The sequence below is a fragment of the Scyliorhinus torazame genome, chromosome 22 (genome assembly GCF_047496885.1).
Source record: "Scyliorhinus torazame isolate Kashiwa2021f chromosome 22, sScyTor2.1, whole genome shotgun sequence".
Classification (NCBI taxonomy): domain Eukaryota; kingdom Metazoa; phylum Chordata; class Chondrichthyes; order Carcharhiniformes; family Scyliorhinidae; genus Scyliorhinus; species Scyliorhinus torazame.
Window position 1 is genome coordinate 10,839,757 of NC_092728.1, and position 23,442 is coordinate 10,863,198.

General features: G+C 49.9%; 2 protein-coding genes across 3 annotated transcripts in view; one reads left to right on the top strand and one right to left on the bottom strand.

The window, feature by feature from the left end:
• LOC140398908 (H-2 class II histocompatibility antigen, A-U alpha chain-like) overlaps positions 1 to 94 on the bottom strand; it is an 11,960-nt gene extending 11,866 nt beyond the window's left edge. Inside the window, exon 1 of the mRNA XM_072487876.1 lies at positions 1 to 94. This exon is cut by the window's left edge and continues 56 nt beyond it. Within this exon, the coding sequence (XP_072343977.1) occupies positions 1 to 8 (8 nt within the window). The 5' untranslated portion in view covers positions 9 to 94.
• Positions 95 to 315: 221 nt separating this feature from the next.
• LOC140399477 (HLA class II histocompatibility antigen, DP beta 1 chain-like) lies at positions 316 to 19,878 on the top strand. Of its 2 annotated transcripts, XM_072489053.1 has the most exons (6): positions 316 to 364; positions 2,168 to 2,425; positions 8,372 to 8,653; positions 9,984 to 10,088; positions 16,623 to 16,709; positions 17,867 to 19,878. In XM_072489053.1, the coding sequence occupies exons 1-6, from the start codon at positions 316 to 318 to the stop codon at positions 17,992 to 17,994; spliced, it is 909 nt and encodes a 302-aa protein (XP_072345154.1). In that variant the 3' UTR covers positions 17,995 to 19,878. The 2 variants fall into 2 exon arrangements, with proteins under 2 accessions (XP_072345154.1, XP_072345153.1); XM_072489052.1 differs by lacking the exon at positions 16,623 to 16,709.
• Positions 19,879 to 23,442: the final 3,564 nt, after the last annotated feature.

The following is a 23,442-nucleotide window of genomic DNA, read 5'->3' on the forward strand; positions in this document are numbered from 1 at the left end:
CGGCTCATCGCTCACGCAGGATTTTACAAAGCCCGAGGAGGAAATAAAATCCTGCAATCAAAGCCCCAACACAGGTTGAAACCAACGAAAGAGGAAGCGCGAATAAAGTGGGCGGGGTTTGCTGGCGAGCTTTTAAAACTTGTTCAAAGAGAGAACTCGAGCTCCGGACTCGGCGCACAGGAACTTTCTTGAAGCTTCTGGAACATTCCGGTGCCCCCCCCCCTCCCAGCAGGAGAAGCAGTGACAGGCCGAGGGTGTGGGTTTGAAACCCCCCCCCCCCCACACACACACCCCCGGCCCCCTCCCCTGGCCGGGATGGTCAGACTCTTAGTCCTCCTGGTGTCTGGGCTCTTGCAGATTGTGGGTAAGGAGAGATGGAGATAGAGGCGATAAATAGAGAGTGTGGGGTTAAAAAGAGGGGATAAAGAGAGGGGATAAGTAGAGAGTGTGGGGGTTAAAAAGAGGGGATAAAACGAGGGGATAAATAGAGAGTGCGGGGGTTAAATAGAGGGGATAAAGAAAGGGGCTAAATAGAGAGTGTGGGGGTTAAATAGAGGGGATACATAGAGAATGTGGGGGTTTAAAAGAGGGGATCAAGAGGAGTTAAAAAGAGTGGAGGGAAAAAAGAGGGGATAAATAGAGTGTGGGAGTTAAATAGAGGAGATAAAGAGAGAGTGGTGGTTAAATAGAGGAGATAAAGAGAGGGGTTAAATAGAGAGTGTGGGAGTTAAAAAGGGGATAAAGAGAGGGTAAATAGAGAGTAAGGAGGAAAGGGAGGGGACAAAGCGGGGGTAAATAGTGGGGTAAATAGAGAGTAAGGGAATAAGGAGGGGGTAAATAGATGGGTAAATAGAGAAGAAGGGGGATAAAGAGAAAGAAGGTAATGCGAGGGGGTAAAGAGAGGTAATAAAGAGAGGTAGTAAAGAGAGGGGGTAACGAGAGAGTAAGGGGGTAAAGAAAGGGGGTAAATAGAGGAGAGGGAGTAGAGAGAATAAGGGGGTAAAGAGATGGTGTAAAGAGAGGAGGTAAATAGTGGGGATAAAGAGAGTGAGGGGGTAAAGAGAGAGTAAGGGGTTAAGGAGTGTGTAAAGAGAGGGGGTAAATAGAGAATAAGTGGATAAAGGGAGTGGTCGGTGAGGGAAGAGATTTGGAATTGGAATGAGAGGAGTAGAGAGAGAGACAGCAGGTAAGGTGGGGGTAGAGAGAGGCGGTAAAAAAAGGAGTTAATGGAAGGGTAAGAGAGAGTAAGGGTAAACAGGGGTGAAGAAATGGGGGGATTAAAGAGGTGTAAGAGAGAGGGTGAGGGGTAAAGAGAGGTAAAGAGATGGGCTAAAGAGGGGAAAACAGGGGGAGATGGTAAGGGGCAAAGTGAAGAGGAAGAGAGGGTGTAATAGGATTAGGAGGAGGTAAAGATGGGGCAATGTGAAGGCAAGAGGGTAACGAGAGGGGTAAAGATAGGGTAAGGAAAGGGGGCGAGGATAAGGAGGAGATATTGAGGGGGTATGGAGGAGAGGATGTTGGCAATGGGTGGAATTAGGTTAGGGGAGGATACGGAGAAGGAGAGGGGAGGGATAAGGGGTTAAGAGGAGGGCGGGGGGTGCTGAGGTTGGAGAAGGGATGGGATAAGGAGGCAGACGTGAAGAGGGGGAAGGGAAGAGATTGGGGATGGAGGAGGGATAGCGAGGAGGTAAGTAGAGGAGGGGATTCCATGCATGTATTGGAGAAGCCGGGACTGTTCTTCTTGGGAAGGATGAGAGGGGATTCGATCGAGGTGCTCAAAATCTGGGATGGAGTGGAGAGAGAGAGAGACCGTTCCCATTGGTGGGGGATCGGGAACCAAAGGAGGGACACAGATGGTGGCGAATGGCGAGAGAGGAGACGGAGACACGAGGAGAAAACGTTTCACACAGTGAGCGGTTAGGATCTGGAATTGTACTGGCGAAGGCAGGGCCAATCAGAGAGGGAATGGGATTGTAATCCTGGGAGGGTGACAGGGAGGGAGAGAAGGACACGATGACGGAGAAGGTATAATTGTTAAACGGAGGGGAGGGAAGGAATTTTGAGGAGGGAGAGTGGGGGAGCGAGGAGGCCTATCCAGGGAGATGGGTCAATGTGCTGCCTGTTGTTATCTGTGACTGACCAGTGCCTTGTTCCCTCCTCCATCCAGACGCACACATGATACAGTTCCTGTTCTCCTACGACAGATCCCATACCCCAGCTACCAACCTCAGCTTTGCTTATGACGGAACAGAGGTTATCCGGTTCAACTACACCACCAATCAATTCCTGGCCACTCAGCCAGTGGCAGCACCATGGGTCCAGCATCTAAATGATAATGAGCGGCTGGTCAAACGGTACGTCCATTACGGATCCTTAGCTCCGATCGTGGGGGACGCAATTTTACGAGTTGCTCGTCGTCTGAGTGGTAAGTTACATCATTGTGAAACACGCACACGATCACACACGCACTGACACACGATCACACATGCACTGACACACTGGCCGGGATTCTCCCCACCCAGTGGGGCGGGGGGTCCTGGCGGGATGGAATGACGGGAACCACTCCGGCGTCGGGCCGCCCCAAAGGCCAAGCCCTCGCCTTGAGGGGCTAGGCCCGCGCCGGAGTGGATCACGCCAGTCGGGGCCGAAAGGACTTCGCCGGTCGGCGGACGTCCGCGCATGTGCGGAAGCATCCGCGGCTGCTGACGTCATCCCCGCGCATGCGCAGGGGGGGGTCTCTTGCGCGTCGGCCATCACGGAGGCTGTGGCCGGGGCGGAAGGAAACGAGTGCCCCCGCGGCACAGTACGCCCGCGGATCGGTGGGCTCCGATCGCGGGCCAGGCCACCGTGAGGGCACCCCCCCGGGGCCAGATTGCCCCGCGCCCCCCCCCAGGACCCCGGAGCCCGCCCGCACCGCCAGTCCCGCCGATAAGGTAGGTGGTTTGATTCATGTCGGCAGGACTGGCATGACAGCAGCGGGACTTCGGCCCATCGTGGGCCGGAGAATCGCCGGGGAGCGCTCGCCGTCCAGCCGAATGATTCCCGCCCCCGCCGAATTTTCGGTGCCGGAGAATTCGGCAGCCGGCAGGGGCGGGATTCATGCCCACTGTCTCACACACACACACACACACACTATCACACGCACTGACATACAATTACACACACACACACACTATAACACACATACACACACGTTCATACACATTATCACACACACACACAGACTGTCACACTTGCATTCACACTATCACACACACAAACTATCACACTCTATCACACACACTCATGCACTATCACACACACACACTATCACACACACACACTATCACACACACACACTATCACACACACACACACTATCACACACACACTATCACACACACACACACACACTATCACACACACACACACACGCTATCACACACACACTATCATACACACACACACACACTATCACACACACACACTATCTCACACACACACTCATGCATTATCACAGACACACACACACTCACCACTATCATACAATCACACAATATCACCTGAACACACACTATCCCTCACACACTCACACACTTATACACACACTATCACAAACACTATCACTCACACATTCATACTCATACACTCACATTGACACACACGCTCATACACACTCACCACTCACACACTCACATGATATCACACTCACTCACACACACTATCCCAGACACACTCACACACTCACACCACACTATCACACACTCACACACAATCACACACACAATCACCACACAATCACACCCATACCAACATACTGACACTGACACACACTGACACACATGCTCACATACACAATATCACACATTATCACACATGCACGCTCACACACTATCACACATTATCACACACACTCACACAAAGATCACACTCACTGACACTCACACAATATCACACTCACACACTCACACTATCCCACGCACTCACACACACATGTGCAGACACACTATCACATACATTATCACACACACGATCACACACACTCACATTATATCACACACACACTCACACACACACTATCGCACACTCACACACTATAATACACACACTGACACACTCACACTAACATAAACACTCACTGACACACACACACTCACACTATCCCACACACTCACACACACTCGAACACACTATATCACACACACACACAAATAATATCACACACACACTCACACATACATTATCACACACTCATACTCACACACTGACACGCTCATACTAACATACACACTTACACTGACATACACACTCACACATACTATCCCACACACTCACACACACTTGCACTCACAATCACACATACAATCATTCACACAATCACACTCATACCAACATCCACACTGACATACAGACTGACACACATGCTCACAACACACACTATTACACACTCACATGCTGTCACACACTCACACAATATCATACTCACAGACACTCACACAATATCACACTCACACACACTCACACTATCCCACACACGCGCACACACTATCACATACACTAACACACACACTATCACACACACTATCACACACACTATATCACTCACACATACACTATCACACACTCACACACTGACACACTCACACTAATATAAACACTCACACTGACACACACTCACACTATTCCACACACACTCACATACACTCACACACACACTCAAACACTCACACACACTATCTCACACAAACTATCACACATACTCACACACACAATATCACACACACACTCACACATACACTATCACACACTCATACTCACACACTAAAACATGCACACTGACACACTCATACTAACATACACACCCACACTGACATACACACTCACACACTATCACACACTCACACACACAATCACTCACACAATCATACTCACGCCAACATACACACTGACACACATGTTCACACACACAATATCACATACTATCACACATTATCGCACACTCACACAATATTACACTCACACACACTCATACAATATCACACTCACACACACTCACACACACACTCACACACACACTATCACATACACTATCACACGCATTATCACACATACACACTATATCACACACTCACACATACACTATCACACACACACACTGACACACTCACTAACATACACACTCACTCACACTGACACACACACTCACTATCCCCCACACACACATAATATCACACACACACTCATACATACACTATCACACACTCATATTCACACACACATAAGATCACATACACACTCACATGTCACTATCACACACTCATACTCACACACTATAACATGCACACTGACACATTCATACTAACATACACACTCACACTGACATACACACTCACACACTATCCCACACACACTATCACACACACTTACACACGCACTCACACACACACACACACACACATGCTCAGTCACATACACACCCACTCAATCAGACACGCCCACTGACATAAGAGATTCACACTCACGCAAGTCATACACATTCAGACACACCACACACTCACATTCACACACACACAGTTCACACACACACACACTCACACACACACTCACTCACACACTCACTCACACACTATCACACACTCGCTCACTATCATGTACTCACACACTCAAACTCACACACAGTCACACTGACACACACACTGACATTCATACACACACTCACACACTAACACACTCACACACACACTCGCACACATACTCACACACACAAGCACACCCACAACTCACACTCACTCACTCACACTCACAATGACACACACACTCGTACACTCAGACATGCAATGACAATCACACATAGACACACACTCAGTCACACACTCATACACATTCTCATAGGTTCACACATGTTAACACACACTCTGACTCACTCACAATGACACACACTCTCTCACACACCCACTCATATCAGAGAGAGAAAGACAGAGAGACCGAGACAGACAGACAGACAGACAGAGAGAGAGGGACAGAAAGAGAGACAGAGAGAGGCAGAGAGATAGAGAGAAAAAACAGAGGGGCAGACAGAGAATCAGAGAAAAACAGAGAGAGAGACAGAGAGAGAGAAACAGAGAGAGAGAGAGACAGAGAGAGAGAGAGAGAGAGAGACAGAGAGAGAGAGACAGAGAGAGAGAGAGAGAGAGAGAGACAGAGAGAGAGAGACAGAGAGAGCGAGCAAGAGACTCAGAGGAAGAGACAGAAAGACAGAGTGAGAGAGACATACACAGAGACAGAGAGAGAGACAAAAAGTGACAGAGAGAAAGAGAGACAGGCAGTGAGACAGACAGACAGAGATACAGGAAAAGAGACAGAGAAAAATACAGAGTGAGAGACACAGGGAGATTGAGAGAGACAGAGGGAGAGACAGACAGAGACAGAGAGTCAGACAGAGCGAGATGGACAGAGAGAGAGACAGAAAAAGAAATGGACAGAGAGACAGAAAGAGAGATAGAGAGAGGGAGACAGAGAGTGAGAAAAACAGTGACAGAGAGAGAGGGGGACAAAGGAAGAGAGAGGGAGGCAGGGATGAAGAGACAACGAGAGTGAGAGAGATACAGTGAGAGAGATAGAGAGAAACAGAAGGGCAGAGAGTAGGCAGATAGGCAAATAGAGAGTGAGACCGAGCAACAGACCAAGAGGGACAGAGAGAGACAGGCAGAGAGAGAAACAGAGAGGGACAGAGAGGGACAGAGAGAGGAAGATACAGAGAGAGACAGAATAAGAGAGAGGAACAGAGAACAAGACTAAGACAGAGAGACAGAGAGAGAGAGAGACACAGGTGGGGCAAAAAGGCTGAATAGAGACGGAGTGACAGAGGTGGAAGGAAACACAGAGAGACACCAAGTACAGAGAGCGAATGAGACAGTAAGACAGACAGCAAGAGAGAGAGAGATACATACACACACACACACACACACACACACACAGACAGAGAGAGAGAGACACACACAAAGACAGAGAGAGACACACACAGACAGAGAGAGAGAGACAGACACAGAGAGAGGCACAGAGAGAGAGACACACACACAGACTAAGAGAGATGGGGAGAGGCTCAGGAAGGTAATTACAGATCTTGGTGCCCCAGGCAGCTGAATGCATGGTCGCCAATGGTGGAGCACAATGCTGTTTTCTTTGAATCAACCTCCTCAATTGTTGGACCTGAAGAACAATGGGTATCGGGGGGATGTTGGAGAGGCCAGAATTGGAGGAACACAGAGATCCCAGAGGGTTGCAGGAGGTTACAGATAGGGAGGGTTGTAGGGGCTGGAGGAGTTTACAGAGATAGGGAGGGTTGTAGAGACTAGAGGACGTTACAGAGCTAGGGAGGGTTGTGGGGGCTGGAGAACGTTACAGAGATAGGGAGGGATGTAGGGGCTGGAGGAGGTTTCAGAGATAGGGAGGGCTGTAGGGGCTGGAGGAGGTTACATAGATAAGCAGGGTTATAGGGTCTGGAGGAGGTTACAGAGATAGGGAGGGTTGTGGGGGCTGGAGGACGTTACAGAGATAGGGAGGGTTGTGGGGGCTGGAGGACGTTACAGAGCTAGGGAGGGTTGTGGGGGCTGGAGAACGTTACAGAGATCGGCAGAGTTATAGGGTCTGGAGGAGGTTACAGAGATAGGGAGGGTTGTGGGGGCTGGAGGACATTACAGAGATAGGGAGGGTTATAGGGTCTGGAGGAGGTTACAGAGATAAAGAGGGTTATAGGGGTCGGAGGGAGTTACAGAAATAATGAGGGTTGTTGGGCCTGGAGAAGGCTACAGGGATACGGAGGAGTGTAGGGGGCTGGAAGAGGGTGCAGAGATAGGGAGGAGATGTGGCGACAACAAGGGCAGCACAGTAGCAAAAGTGGACAGCACGGTTGCTTCACAGCTCCAGGGTCCCAGGTTTGATTCCCGGCTTGGGTCACTGTCTGTGCGGAGTCTGCACATCCTCCCCGTGTGTGCGTGGGTTTCCTCCGGGTGCTCCGGTTTCCTCTCACAGTCCAAAGATGTGCAGGTTAGGTGGATTGGCCGTGCTAAATTGCCCTCAGTGTCCAAAAAGGTTAGGAGGGGTTATTGGGTTACGGGGATAGGGTGGAAGTGAGGGCTTAAGTGGGTCGGTGCTGACTCCATGTCCCTCCATATCCATCCAACACAGCAAAGGTGCTTCAGGGTGATGTATGAGGATCATCGGGTTTTACAGCACAGAAGGAGACCATTTCGTCGATTCAGTCGGTGCTAGAAAGCTGCTGAGGTCACTGGAATGTTCGCCAATCCATATTCAGGATTCTGTCAGAGGGTTCTTCCCGCTCTGTTGCTCTTTCTGGCGAAGGTTACAATGTTTGTCCTTCGCTCTTCTGCAGCCAAGCCGTCCATCAACATAACCGCGCACCACCTGCCCAGCGAGAAGGACCCCTTGCTCCTCATCTGCCGCGTGGACGGATTTTACCCGAGTGGCTTCAACGCAACCTGGCTGCTCAATGGCGATGAGGTCGAGCAGGAGGTGTTAAGTAGCAGTGTTTTACCAAACAGGGACGGCACATTCCAGGCCACTCTGCAGGTCAGCATTACCCCCAGGAGCGGCGATGCCTACACCTGCCAAGTGGAGCACAGCAGCAGCCCTGACAAACTAACAGCAACTTGGGGTAAGTCCTCTCCCACAATTGATTGAGGCGCAAAGAAACATCACCTGGTCTCTTACTGACCCAAGTGGGCCAGGAAAATTAGCCTCTTTAGATGCTTGCATTGGCTTAGTGCTCTGTGTAATCTTAGATGTAAATAAATTTAACCATTCATTTTTTAGCCTGAAAGGGATGTGATGTTTACGATGATTACAGTCAATGTGAGGATTATTTTGGAACTAAAGGAGCATTTTTAGTGTATAAGCCCTCAGCGCTTGAGTACAGAAGGAGGTTGTGATTCACAGGGTGTTGAGGCTCTATTTAATTAAAATGTCATTCTGTCTCACCAGATGCTCTTCAATAGCTTTTGGTGCCTTTGGGGTACAAAGGGAGGGCGGAGACTTCAGCCTATTTCAATTCTGAGATTGATGGGTTTCGGAGAGGGTAGTTGTACAGGATCAGCCATGAGCTAAGTGAATGTGGGTGGAACAGGCTTGAGGGGCTGAATAGCCTCTTGCTCTGCTCTGATTGAAACTGGGTGAGACAATATTGTGCCTGGTAATGGCCCCTCCCTCTCCTGAGGTTCATGAGAGAAGGAGGAGGCCAGAGGGCAAACAGGTCCCATGGACCATAAGCCCTGTTGGCTTCGGGGAGCGAGGTAAGGAGATATTGGAGAATTACAATAGCTAGGATCCATGTTGCTCAGACGGAACACAGGTCAATCATGCGTGGGATTTTATGCCCCCCCCCCCCCCCCTCCCGCACCATGTGGAATGTTTTCCAGTGCCATTGGTCAGCGACGGGATCTTCTGCCTCCGCCGGTGTGACTGGCACTTTGCATTGTCCGCTGGCCGAGTGGCCAGGGAACGGGATGATTACACTGACTGGAAGTGCTGGAAAATTCAGCCCCGTGCTTTTGTGCAATTCCGGGCCGGGAGGATGGGGATGGGGGGGTGCAGAAAACGGCAGGGAATTCCTCTCGTGATACATGTTTGTATCGTGGTCTCAAACGGACAAAATGCACTACAGTTGTATCCATCCAGTGCCACATCTATGAGTGGTGCCCATTAGTACCAGGGAGCCTTGGCCTGCATAAACAAGTCCTCTTTACTTGTGAGCTCAGCCGCATACCTGGAAGGGGTGGCGATGGGCAGAGACTACGGGAGCCGAAATATCACGATTGGTTTTCAGCACTTTCTGGAAGCAAGTTTCCAGGGACGTAGATACCCACTTGAGAATAGCTATACCTGTCCATGATGTGAGGAAGCCTGGGGTGCCAGAGAGGAAAGATAAAGGGGCTTGCACCCATCCAGCAGTTGACATATTTTGAGCCTAATTCTACTTTGTTCCCTAGCTCCCAAGGTGAGAAGCTGGCCGGAACACGGATATGTGTCTGGGATAACAGTAGGGATAGTCGGAATCATGATTGCCCTGGCTGGAGGGATCGGCAGGTGGAGAGGTAAGAGTATTGATGCATGTTCTAACCAACCCTTTGCCAACTCTGGCGCAGAGCCTGTCCCTGTTGCTCAGAAGGGACGGGGGGAGAGGAGTAGAGCATTAGTCATTGGAGACTCCATAGTTAGGGGGATAGATAGGAGATTCTGTGGGAACGAGAGAGACTCACGGTTGGTGTGTTGCCTCTCAGGTACCAGGGTGCGTGATGTCTCGGATCGTGTTTTGGGGATCCTTAAGGGGGAGGGGGAGCAGCCCCAAGTCGTGGTCCACATAGGTACCAACGACATAGGTAGGAAAAGGGAGAGGGATGTAAGGCAGGAATTCAGAGAGCTAGGGTGGAAACTTAGATCTAGGACAAACAGAGTTATTATCTCTGGATTGTTACCCGTGCCATGTGATAGCGAGACGAGGAATAGGGAGAGAGAGGAGTTGAATACGTGGCGACAGGGATGGTGCAGGGGGTAGTGTTTCAGATTTCTGGATAACTGGGGCTCATTCTGGGGTCGGTGGAACCTCTACAAATGGGACGGGTGGGACCTCTACACCTGGACCAGAGGTGTAACCAATATCCCGGGGGGGAAATTTGCTAATGCTCTTCGGGAGGGTTTAAACTAGTTCAGCAGGGGCTTGGGAACTTGAATTGTAGCTCCAGTATACAGGAGGTTGAGAGTAGTGAGGTCATGAGTAAGGTTTCAAAGTTGCAGGAGTGTAGCGGCAGGCAGGAAGGTGGTTTAAAGTGTGTCTTCTTCAATGCACGGAGCATCCGGAATAAGGTGGGTGAACTTGCGGCATGGGTTGGTACCTGGGACTTCGATGTTGTGGCCATTTCGGAGACATGGATAGAGCAGGGACAGGAACGGTTGTTGCAGATGCCGGGGTTTAGATATTTCAGTAAGCTCAGGGAAGGTGGTAAAAGAGGGGGAGGGATGGCATTGTTAGTCAAGGACAGTATTACGGTGGCAGAAAGGACGTTTGATGAGGACTCGTCTACTGAGGTAGTATGGGCTGAGGTTAGAAACAGGAAAGGAGAGGTCATCCTGTTAGGGGTTTTCTATAGGCCTCCGAAAAGTTCCAGAGATGTAGAGGAAAGGATTGCAAAGATGATTCTGGATAGGAGCGAAAGCAACAGGGTAGTTGTTATGGGGGACTTTAACTTTCCAAATATTGACTGGAAACGCTATAGTTCGAGTACTTTAGATGGGTCTGTTTTTGTCCAATGTGTGCAGGAGGGTTTCCTGACACATTGGTCAATGAGAGGTGAGGCTATATTGGATTTGGTACTGGGTAATGAACCAGGACAGGTGTTAGATTTGGAGGTAGGTGAGCACTTTGGTGATAGTGACCACAATTCGATTATGTTTACTTTAGTAATGGAAAGGGATAGGTATATACCGCAGGGCAAGAGTTATATCTGGGGGGAAGGCAATTATGATGCAATGAGGCATGACTTAGGATGAGAGGAAAACTGCAGGGGATGGGCACAATGGAAATGTGGAGCTTGTTCAAGGAACAGCTACTGCGTGTACTTGATAAGTATGTACCTGTCAGGCAGGGAGGACGTTGTCGAGCAAGGGAACCGTGGTTTACTAAGGCAGTCAAAACACTTGTCAAGAGGAAGAAGGAGGCTTATGTAAAGATGAGACATAAAGGTTCAGTTAGGGCGCTCGAGAGTTACAAGTTAGCTAGGAAGGACCTAAAGAGAGAGCTAAGGAGGGGACATGAGAAGTCTTTGGCAGGTAGGATCAAGGATAACCCTAAAGCTTTCTATAGATATGTCAGGAATAAATGAATGACTAGGGTAAGAGTAGGGCCAGTCAAGGACAGTAGTGGAAAGTTGTGCTTGGAGTCCGAGGAGATAGGAGAGGTGCCAAATGAATATTTTTCGTCAGTATTCAGACAGGAAAAAGACAATGTTGTCAAGGAGAATACTGAGATTCAGGCTACTAGACTAGAAGGGCTTGAGGTTCATAAGGAGGAGGTGTTAGCAATTCTGGAAAGTGTGAAAATAGATAAGTCCCCAGGGCCGGATGGGATTTATCCTAGGATTCTCTGGGAAGCTAGGGAGGAAATTGCTGAGCCTTTGGCTTTGATCTTTAAGTCATCTTTGTCTACAGGAATAGTGCCAGAAGACTGGAGGATAGCAAATGTTGTCCCCTTGTTCAAGAAGGGGAGTAGAGACAACCCCGGTAACTATCGTCCAGTGAGCCTTACTTCTGTTGTGGGTGAAATCTTGGAACAGTTTATAAGGGATAGGATGTATAATCACCTGGAAAGGAATAATTTGATTAGAGATAGTCAACACGGTTTTGTGAAGGGTAGGTCTTGCCTCACAAACCTTATTGAGTTCTTTGAGAAGGTGACCAAACAGGTGGATTGGATGAGGGTAAAGCAGTTGATGTGGTGTATATGGATTTCAGTAAAGCATTTGATAAGGTTCCCCACGGTAGGCTACTGCAGAAAATACGGGGGCATGGGATTCAGGGTGATTTAGCAGTTTGGAGCAGAAATTGGCTAGCTGGAAGAAGACAAAGGGTGGTGGTTGAAAGGGAAATGTTCAGACTGGGGTCCAGTTACTAGTGGTGTACCACAAGGATCTGTTTTGGGGCCACTGCTGTTTGTTATTTTTATAAATGACCTGGAGGAGGGCGTAGAAGGACGGGTGAGTAAATTTGCAGATGACACTAAAGTCGGTGGAGTTGTGGACAGTGTGGAAGGATGTTACAAGTTACAGATGGACATAGATAAGGTTCAGCGCTGGGCTGAGAGGGGGAAAATTGAGTTTAATGCAGAAAAGTGTGAGGTGATTCATTTTGAAAGGAATGACAGGAAGACAGAGTACTGGGCTAATGGTAGCATTCTTAGCAGCGTGGATGAGCAGAGAGATCTCGGTGTCCAAGTACATAGATCCCTGAAAGTTGCCACCCAGATTGAGAGGGTTGTTAAGAAGGCGTACGGTGTGTTAGCTTTTATTGGTAGAGGGATTGAGTTTCGGAGCCATGAGGTCATGTTGCAGCTGTACAAAACTCTGGTGCGGCCGCATTTGGAGTATTGCGTGCAATTCTGGTAACCGCATTATAGGAAGGATGTGGAAGCATTGGAAAGGGTGCAGAGGAGATTTACTAGAATGTTGCCTGGTATGGAGGGAAGATCTTATGAGGAAAGGCTGAGGGACTTGAGGCTGTTTTCGTTAAAGAGAAGAAGGTTAAGAGGTGACTTAATTGAGGCATACAAGATGATCAGAGGATTGGATAGGGTGGTCAGTGAGAGCCTTTTTCCTCGGATGGTGATGTCTAGCATGAGGGGGCACAGCTTTAAATTGAGGGGAGATAGATATAGGACAGATGTCAGAGGTAGGTTCTTTACTCAGAGAGTAGTAAGTGCGTGGAATGCCCTGCCTGCAACAGTAGTGGACTCGCCAACACTAAGGGCATTCAAATGGTCATTGGATAGACATAGCGACGATAAGGGAATAGTGTAGATAGCTTTAGAGTGGTTTCACAGGTCAGCGCAACATCGAGGGCCGAAGGGCCTGTACTGCACTGTAATGTTCTATGTTCTATGTTCTAACTATGGGAGACTTTGGCGCAACGTAATATCACTGGACTTCTAATCCCGAGGCCCAGGCTCTGGGGGAAGGACATGGATTCAAATCCCACCATGGCAGCTAGTGAACTTTAAGTTCAATGACTAAGCCTGGTATTGAAAGCTAGTCTCAGCATTTGTGACTGTGAAACTATCACCAATTGTTGCAAAAACCCATCTGGTTCACTCACCTCAATAAAGGAAATCTGTCGTCCTCACTCGGTCTGACCTACAGATCCATAACAAATGGGGGTGCCCCTCCAAAATGGCACTCCCTTTCAGTTCAAGTCTGCTTGAGGGACATGACTATAGTGTATTGAATAATGCAATGTGCACGTTGTCTGTTTGAGGCCACTAGAGAAACACGTACCAACTGAGGGCAATAAGTGCTGGCCTTGCCAATGCTGCCCACTCCCCAAGAAATAATATAGCCTCTGTGAGAGGATGGCATAACAGATTGGTGTTATTGGCCTTTGTGCGTAGCCTAAAACAGTAGATGCAAACAGGAGCATTTAGACCAAGGGTTCAGCAGATACGTCCATCTTTCTCCTGTTGAGGGCTATCGGAATGCAGACTGTGAGGATGATTCTGTATCCGTATAAGCTCACCGTCAACGAGAACAGCATCATGCAGGCAAAATCACATGAGAATTCCCGATATGCCACACCCTCGCCGGCGACGTGGGTGTGAGACCGCATTTTAATAGATTTACATGCATTTTAATCTCATTTCCGATCTCCACCTGCCACATGACATCATTTCAGTGAGGTTTACAACAGCATTTTGAAAATGTGATTCACGGATGGTTTAGTGTGTGAGCTTTATAGGGAGTTCAAGGACCTGTTGATAGAGCCATTGGTGGGTATATATTGACACTCTTTTGAGGCAAGTGTTATGGGCCACGGTTTAGAGAACCCCAAAATGTATCATGGAGTTCACCTGACCCACAACTTTTAATAGATTGTGGTACGGGGAGCACACGGCCCACTCTACAGGTGTGGTACAGCAGAAATGGAAAAGTATTTTATAAAGCAAAACAATGTTTATTCTATGAACTCAAGTTAACCTTTTTAAAACATACAGTGAACATCTTAGCAACCATCAATTCAAATACACTCCCCAAAGAATACAACATTCTAAGTAATACTTAAACTTTCCTTTTAACATCCATAAGACAACAAAAACCTTTTAACAGGAGCACATCAGGTTTAATTTCACTACTGAGAACAGTTATCACTCTGAATTCACCAAATGATCAAGAGATAGTCTTTAGATTGCAGAGAGGTTGAAATTACACCATCTTTGGCTGGCTTCAGCTCCAACACTAAAAACGAAACCAAAAAACACAGACACACCCAAGCTTTTCTCAAAGCAAAGCTAAAAGCTGACAGACAGCCCAGCTCCACCCACACTCTGACACCACTGCAGTAAACACCCATTTCTTAAAGACCCATTTCTTAAAGGCACTCTCACATGACATAGGGCTGTTGCTGCTGAGGCTTCAGGTGGCTAATATTTGCCTGATTTTGAAGACAGATAAAGATCCAGAGGAATGTGTCTCTTACTGGCCAAATTCTCTTTGAATGCTGATTTTGTTGTCTAAGGTGCTGGTGAGACAGTTAACGGACATCCTTCTGATGATTGTTCGGGAGGGCCAGACTGGGTTTATTTTTTTATATAAAGTTAGAGTACCCAATTATTATTTTTTCCCAATTCAGGGGCAATTTAGCGCGGCCAATCCACCTACCCTGCACATCTTTTGGGTTGTGGGGGTGAAACCCACGCAGACACGGGGAGGATGTGCAAACTCCACACGGACAGTGACCCAGGGCCGGGATTCGAACCCGCGTCCTCAGTGCTGCAGGCAGCAGAGCTAACCACTGTGCCGCATGCCGCCTAGACCGGGTTTGTTAAGGGTTGATTCTCCAGTAACAATGTTAGCAGACAGCTGAATGCGATTCAGGCCTTTCAGAAGCGGGCTCTGGGTTGACTAGTAATCTCCCTGGATGGGGAGAAGGCCTTTGACCGGGTTGAGTGGATGAGTGGTGGAGATTTGGGGTTGAGTGAACAATACGGATCCAAGTGCTGTGCCAGAGGCCTGTGGTGGAGGTGCTTAGGAATGGGCTTCAGCGAGGGGCTAGACAGTGAGGTGTTGGGTGCTCTGAGGTACAGACGAACCAACACGGTTGCGATTGGTACAACGCAGTTTTATTCCAACTAGTTATTTACACATCTGACTTGGTGCTCAGCACATGGTGACTGTGTGAGTGTCTTGTTAATGAGGTCCTGGCCTTGTCCTGTCTCCAGATGGACTGGCCAGCAGGTGTCATGTTTCTTGTCTTATACTGTGTCTACTCTTGTCTGTGATTGGCTGTCGTGTTATGTGAGCTAATTGGTCTGTTGGTCTGTCTATCATGATGTGCGTGTTGTGATGTGTGTTTGAATATCATGACAGACAGGGCTGTCCCCAATCCCCCCCCCCCCTTGATATTTACGCTGAGCGTGGAGCCATTGGCGGAGGCTATTCAGTGAGACCTGCGAATATCTGGGCTGGAGTGTGGGTGAAGCAGCGCAAGATAACACTTTATGGAGACTATGTGCTGTTTGTGTTGAATCCTGATGTCCCACCATCATCAATGTGGTGGATAGATTGAGTGCTTTCTCCGGTTAGAAGATCAATTTTACGAAAGCGTAGGCTTTGCTAGTGGTTCAACTGAGAGGTCCCAATGCTGATTGTGAGGGTGGGGGGAATGGGGCGGGAGGTGGGGGGGTAGAGATCCCGATGCTGATGATGGAGGCAGGGTGGGAGGGGAAGCCCCCGGTGCTGATGGTGGGAGTGGGGAGGACGAACGTCCCTTGGTACTGATGGGGGTAATCTCCCGCGTCCCTGGGTGGGGGGAGGGGGAAGGGAGTGTCAAGCTGCATTCAGAGTGTGTGTTGGTGATTTCTTTCCCAGGGCCCCGTGCCCGTGGCTCGGAACCTGGACCGAGCCAGAGTCGGGTCAACACACATTCCGACGCCGGTTCGTCTAACGCAGACTCAGGTAACAGACTGACACCGACTCTGTCACCCACAGGCCAGCTTTCATTACCCATCTCTAACTGCCCCTTGAACAGTGTGTCTCACTGGAGACGTTTCAGGGGGCAGTTAAGGATCAGCTACACAGCTTGATTGGTCTGGAGTCACATGTAGGCCAGATCCGGTAAGGACGGTAGATTTCCCTCACTAAAGGACATTAGTGAACCAGATCATTTTACAGCGATTGATGCTGAGAGGACATCAGGGGCAGGAATCTCCTTTCGGAGACAACGTTCTCACGCCGAAGATGAACCATCTCTGATTTGTGCTGGCGCTGGGAGCGGTGCCCAGAGGCGATTCATTCTGCTTTGCCAAGCAGATTTATGCATGACAGGCAAGGCAAGGAACTCTGACCCCCCCATCAGAGACCCCTCCCACACCAGACCTCCCGCCTGGCACCTTCGCCAGACACCCCCACCAGACCCCCCACCAGACACGGCCCACCAGACACTCCCAACAGAAACTATTAGCTGCTGGGTAATTCAAAAACGACACAAGGCTTGAACATATTCTATGTTTGCACAGTCAGATCCCAGCGTCTGAATGTACGGCACCTCAAGCATGTTTAAATGAGCTACGTTATGAGCTCGACTGATTATCATAAATTGGCTGTTAGTGCAGCTATTAGTGCACTAGGGGCTGTTTAGCACAGGGCTAAATTGCTGGCTTTGTAAAGCAGACCAACAGCACGGTTCAATTCCCGTAACAGCCTCCCCAAACAGGCGCCGGAATGTGGCGACTAGGGGCTTTTCACAGTAACTTCATTTGAAGCCTACTTGTGACAATTTTCATTTCCTTCATTTCACTCAGGGTTGTTCAGAAAGTGCTGAACATTTTTCAGTGCGAAAGCATGTCTGCAACATGTCACCCCCCACTGCCCGCCCATCGCTCTTTTCAGTGATTGTCCAAGGTCTGTACCGTCACGTGACTATTACAGCACCAATATCCTCTCACATTAATGTTCCACAAATATTTGCACACCCATCCAGAGTTGATCGGGAGCAATAATGAATTCAGCCAGGAGCATGTAACAGCGATGTGTGTGTTGCTGACAATACAGTTACCTGTAGATTTACCCGGATTGCAGTCTGGCCTCACCCTCTCTTGCATCTTGCTTCCCAGGGGTGTGCATGCAGAGCGAAGCTGGACAGCTGTATGTGGGAGATGAACAGACACCTAACTCCCCACCCGTTGAACATCCACCGTCAAACTTGGAAGGTTCACCCGCCCGGAATATCTGGAGACTATGAGTCCTCGGCTGAATCTTGCTCCACTTGCCTGGCGGAAGAGCTCGTCCCACAGAACCGGGAGTCGGGATAAAGTCAAGTCGATTTCTTCAGAGGCGGGTCGGAGGATCTGAGTCCGAGATTCCTCTGGTTTGATCGTTTATTTAACTCCAGCTTTGTTAACCACGCACACACAAAAAAAAACACCTCATGGAAAAATGTTCCACCCTTATTTGATTGACGTACTATCGTTATAATTTAATCGTTATCTGACCTGGAAATTTGCTCTTACGTTATGTCTTTTTGGCTGACTTGCGACCTCCTCACACTCGAGTTTGCCTGCCGCGTTCACAACACAACTTCAGATGCCTCTTTCTGCCACTTTGCCTTCCTTGAGAGATCACCGTAGCTCAACTACCAGAATGTTGTCTCTCTTCAAGTGTGTGATGAATGTATGAATTTCAGATATATTGTATTCTATGTGAGGGTTAAAATCCTGGGTTAATATGTGTATGACTGCTGGGGATCTGTAAAACCTTGATTTGAAAGATAGACAGGCTTTGTGGCTACAAAAGAGATAATTTAAGCATCCTATCGGGCTGCATCTCAGCCTGGTATGGCAACTGCTCGGCCCAGGACTGCAAGAAACTTCAGAGAGTCGTGAACACCGCCCAGTCCATCACACAAACCCACCTCCCATTGACTCTGTCTACCTCCCGCTGCCCGGGGAAAGCGGGCAGTATAATCAAAGACCCCCTCCCACCCGGCTTACTCACTCTTCCAACTTCTTCCATCGGGCAGGAGATACAGAAGTCTGAGAACACGCACGAACAGACTCAAAAACAGCTTCTTCCCCGCTGTTACCACTCTAAATGACCATCTTATGGACTGATTTCATTAACACTACACCCTGTATGCTTCATCCGATGCCAGTGCTTATGGAGTTACATTGTATATGTTGTGTTGCCCTATTATGTATTTTCTTTTATTCCCTTTTCTTTTCATGTACTTAATGATCTGTTGAGCTGCTCGCAGAAAAATACTTTTCACTGTACCTCGGTACACGTGACAATAAACAAATCCAATCCAATAAACGTAGGGTAAATGGAGTTTCATTGATATATAAAGATTTCCTCGGGATTAGATAATTAGAGATATTGGCCAGAATTCTCCATTTGGGAGACTAAGTGTTCCCGCTGGGACTGAATTTTTTTAAAAATAATTTTATTCAAGCAATATTTTCATTCCAACAAACAACCCACCAACAGAACAGCCCCAACCCCACCCTGTCCTTAAACTACACCCATCCCGAACTCCAAATCCCTTCTCCCATAAAGAAAATAAAACCTTAGCAAACCCTTAACCCAACGATGAAGACAAACTCTTTCCCCTCCCCCTAATCGCTGATGTGGCCGACTCCCTAAAAACGGAGATGAAAGGCGGCCTCCTCGAGTAGAACGTTTCCACCGACCCCCTCGGGGTACAGCATCTTCTCCAGGTGTAGAAATTCCATCAAATCCCTTCACCAACCCGAGGACTTTGGTGGCACCTGGGGCCTCCAACCAAACAGAACGCGCCTCTGGCCAAGACATCCGCCTGTCTACAGCCCCAGTGAGTCAAACACTCCCAAGGTGGCCACCAACAGGCACTGCTCCAACTGAACGCCCAGAATCCCTGACATCGAATCAGAAAAGGAAACCAAGAAGCTGACACGCCTGGGGCAGGACCAAAACATGTGTGTGTGATTCGCTGGTCCCCTAGAGCACCATTCACACCTACTCTCTGCCCCAGGAAGAACCCACTCATACGTGCCTTCGTCGGGGGCGCTCACCACCTTGAACAGGATCAGACTTAATCTTGTGCATGAGGATGTGAAGTTGATCCTATCCACAGCCTCGCTGCTCATGCCCCCCCTTCCCCCGCCTCCTCCCCCCCTCACCCCCCCAATCCTCCCCCCACTCCTCCCCCCTCCCTCCTCCCTCCCCCCTCCTCCCTCCCCCTCCCTCCCCCCTCTCCTCCCCCCTCACCCCCCCACTCCTCCCCCTCCTCCCCTCCCTCCCCCTCCTCCCTCTCCCCCCTCCCTCCCCCCTCCCCCCTCCTCCCTCCCCCCCGCCCCCCCTCCCCCCCGCCCCCCCCCTCCCCCCCCCGCCCCCTCCCCCCCCTCCCCCCTCCCCCCCCCCCCCCCCCCGCATCCCCCCCCCCCCCCCCCCCCCCCACCGCCCCCCCCTCCTCCCTCCCCCCCCGGAATCCAAATATCCAGAACAGACAAGCTGCCGGGGCCTGTCTGAAGCAGTCCACGAATAACGCACCAATTAATTATCCTGCTACTTGAGTTCATTGGCCTATTGTCCACAGTTCCTGATAACCTGAGAGAAAGAGAATATTTGGATTATTAAATGTATTAGATGAATAACAGACTAAAAAGACTAACACAGGCTTGTGGAAAAGTGCTGCTTGGACAAGGAAACAGATGTACATGAGGAAGTGGCAATAATGGAGAAGTAGGTATAGCATTAACGGAAGAGAGAATAATAGGTCTGAATGTTGAGCAAGATAGATTGGGGAAGGTTTAGCAAAATAATGAGTGGACAGTCTTAAAGACATAAACAAGTCACTGAGGCTGCGCAAATGTCCAAGGGAACCACCCACTGGACAGAAAGAGTACGTTAACGTGAACATATAATGTATGATGAAGCGTGAATACTGACATATAATGTATGATGAAGGCGTATAAGGAAGAATGTGAACCTCAGTGAAACCTGATCCAATCAGGAGAGGGCAGGAGAATGATAAACGAATAAAGTATATATAAACAGACGAAACAAGCTATTTGGTGTGCTCCTGTCTAGGTGGCACCCGACACTGCAGACTTGTATAAGGATAAATAAAACTAACTTGCTTCTAGTATTTTTGTCCTCAGTGTCAGTGATTGTGAGCACACATTCAAATCTCACATAACCCATCAAGCAATCATTGCTCCTCCCAAGGCGGGCTCAGGTGCCCTGTCAACAGGTCATCAGCCAGACCACTGGGCACTGAGACCCCACCTCCTGAGACTCCATTGGCTGAAGGCCAAGGGCAGGTGGAGAAAGGGGGTGGGTGGCGACAGGGGGATAAAGAATAGGCATTCCAGACATCTGGACAAAAAGGATTGGACGCAAAGACTCGAAGCAAAGGCTCGAAGCCAAGACTCGAAGCTTGGTGTGTGAGGTGACCCTGACCATACCAGAAGGAAGGAAGCAAGCAAGGAACAGCCAGCAAGAATCACTTTACAAAGAGGAACCCTAGAGACTCAGGGATCTGCAAATTACCAAACCACCTTTACGGGAAGTATAGTCGAATCCTGGGTGTTTCTTGTATGTATTGTGGATAATTTATGGGTGAATTATATTGAATAAAGTGTGTTGCATTATATCTGTGCCCTACTTTGTTCTACTCATAAATAAAGACACCTGGGTAAACTTTAATGAAAGAGCTGGTTGAAGTATCTGAATTGGACAGATACAACACAAGGGTGAAGACAACAGGGTATGCACGAGAAATCAGGAAGCTGCAAGCAACTAAATACAGCCCCCCTCAGGAGCTGATACCTCTACAGTAGCTCGTCTGGGTTGGTAAACCTACCCTCCAAAAACATATCCCTAACCTCACCCTCGCCTTTCTGCCATGCCTTAAACAATGAGTGTGAGCCGGACGCCACAAGCGGATGGTGTCTATGGATCGGAGCCAGGCATGGGGCAGGATTTCCCCAGTCGGCGACGCCAAAATTGCGTTCGGCGATCGGCTGGAGAAAACCCGCTTCTGCCGAAATCGGAGGTGGGGCCGCTTTCGCGATGCTCCGCCCCCTCCAAAGCGGCGTACTCGCAGAATACGGCGCACGCCGTAACGATGGCCTCAAGACGTTGCCTGAGGCCCCCCCCCCCCCCCCCCCGATGCTCCTCTCGACCGGCTGGGTTCCCGACAGCGTGGGTCTCGCCCGTCGGGAACTTGGTGTGGTGGCTGCGGAGTCGGTCCAGCCAATCCGCGGGCAGGGGAGACTTTGTCAGGAGCTGGGGGCACTGTTGGGGTGTGGTCCGGGGTCGCAGCCGCCGCCATGTTGCACGGCCGCTGAAGGCCATCGCCGTGCGCATGCACGGCCAGGGTCCCGGCAATTCTCCGGGCCTATTGGCAGCTCGAGCCAGGTGCTCTACGCTGCTCGGCGTGCCCAGCCGGGGAAGAAGTTAGTGGCACTGTAACCAGAGCCCTCAGACTAGACACCTCGCACGAAACCATCCCCAAATAGATCCCAGATCCTCGAATCGCCCCGCCACCTTATCAACGTTCGCCATCCAGTAATAACATAACAGATTGAGCAAAGCTAACCACCCCCACTGACTGCCTGCTCCTCTGTTCAAACGTCCCAACCACCTCAGGTGGCTCAGCAGCCCAAACTAAACTGGAAATCAACCTGTTAACCGTGCAAAAGAAGGCCTTGGGAAGAAAGCCGGGTGGGCCAATATGGTGTGCCAGCACTATGCCTGCTACCAGTGGGTATCGCTGGCTCAGGCCCAGCATTTATTGCCCCTTGAGAAGGTGGAGGGTGGACTTCTGGTTGCAGCTATGCGGAGCTAAGTTGCACGTTCGGCAGCTCACGCTAAAAACGGACTTTTGGGCTCTTTTCAGAGCCCCCAACAGCATTTTTCCGACGTTTCCCGGTGTGGGAAGAAGACAGCAACATTCCCCCGACAGTGTATGGCTTGGACCAGGAGCGGGGCGACTAAAAAAGTGGTGGTGGACCCGAAGAAGGTGCGAGGGAAGAAGAGCAAGATGGCGGCGGGCGGGGACCAGGCAGTGTGGATGCAGTGGGCGCAGGAGCAGCAGGAGGTTATCCAGCGCTGCTTCAGGGAGCTCAAAGCGGACCTGCCGGAGCCGATGAAGGCTGTTATTGATAAGCTGCTGGAGACCCAGACGGCCCAGGGGGTGGCGATCCGCGAGGTCCGACAAAAGGTCTCCCACAACGAGGACGAGATCTTAGGCCTGGCGGTAAAGGTGGAGGCGCACGAGGCGCTCCACAAGAAATGGCAGGAGCGGTTCGAGGAGATGGAGAATCGGTCGAGGCGGAAGAATCTGCGGATTCTGGGCCTCCCGGAGGGGCCGGATGTGGGGGCCTATGTGGTCACCATGTTGAACTCGCTGATGGGAGCGGGGTCCGTCCAGGGGCCCCTGGAGCTGGAAGGGGCCCATAGAGTGCTGGCGAGGAGGCCCAAGGTTAACGAGCCTCCGCGGGCGGTGCTGGTGCGGTTCCATCGGTTCGTCGATCGGGAGTGTGTGCTCAGGTGGGCCAAGAAGGAGAGGAGCAGCAGGTGGGAGAACGCGGAGGTTCGGATATATCAGGACTGGAGTGCGGAGGTGGCGAAGAGGAGGGCTGGGTACAATCGAGCGAAGGCGGTGCTGCACAGGAAGGGGGTGAAGTTTGGCATGTTGCAGCCGGCG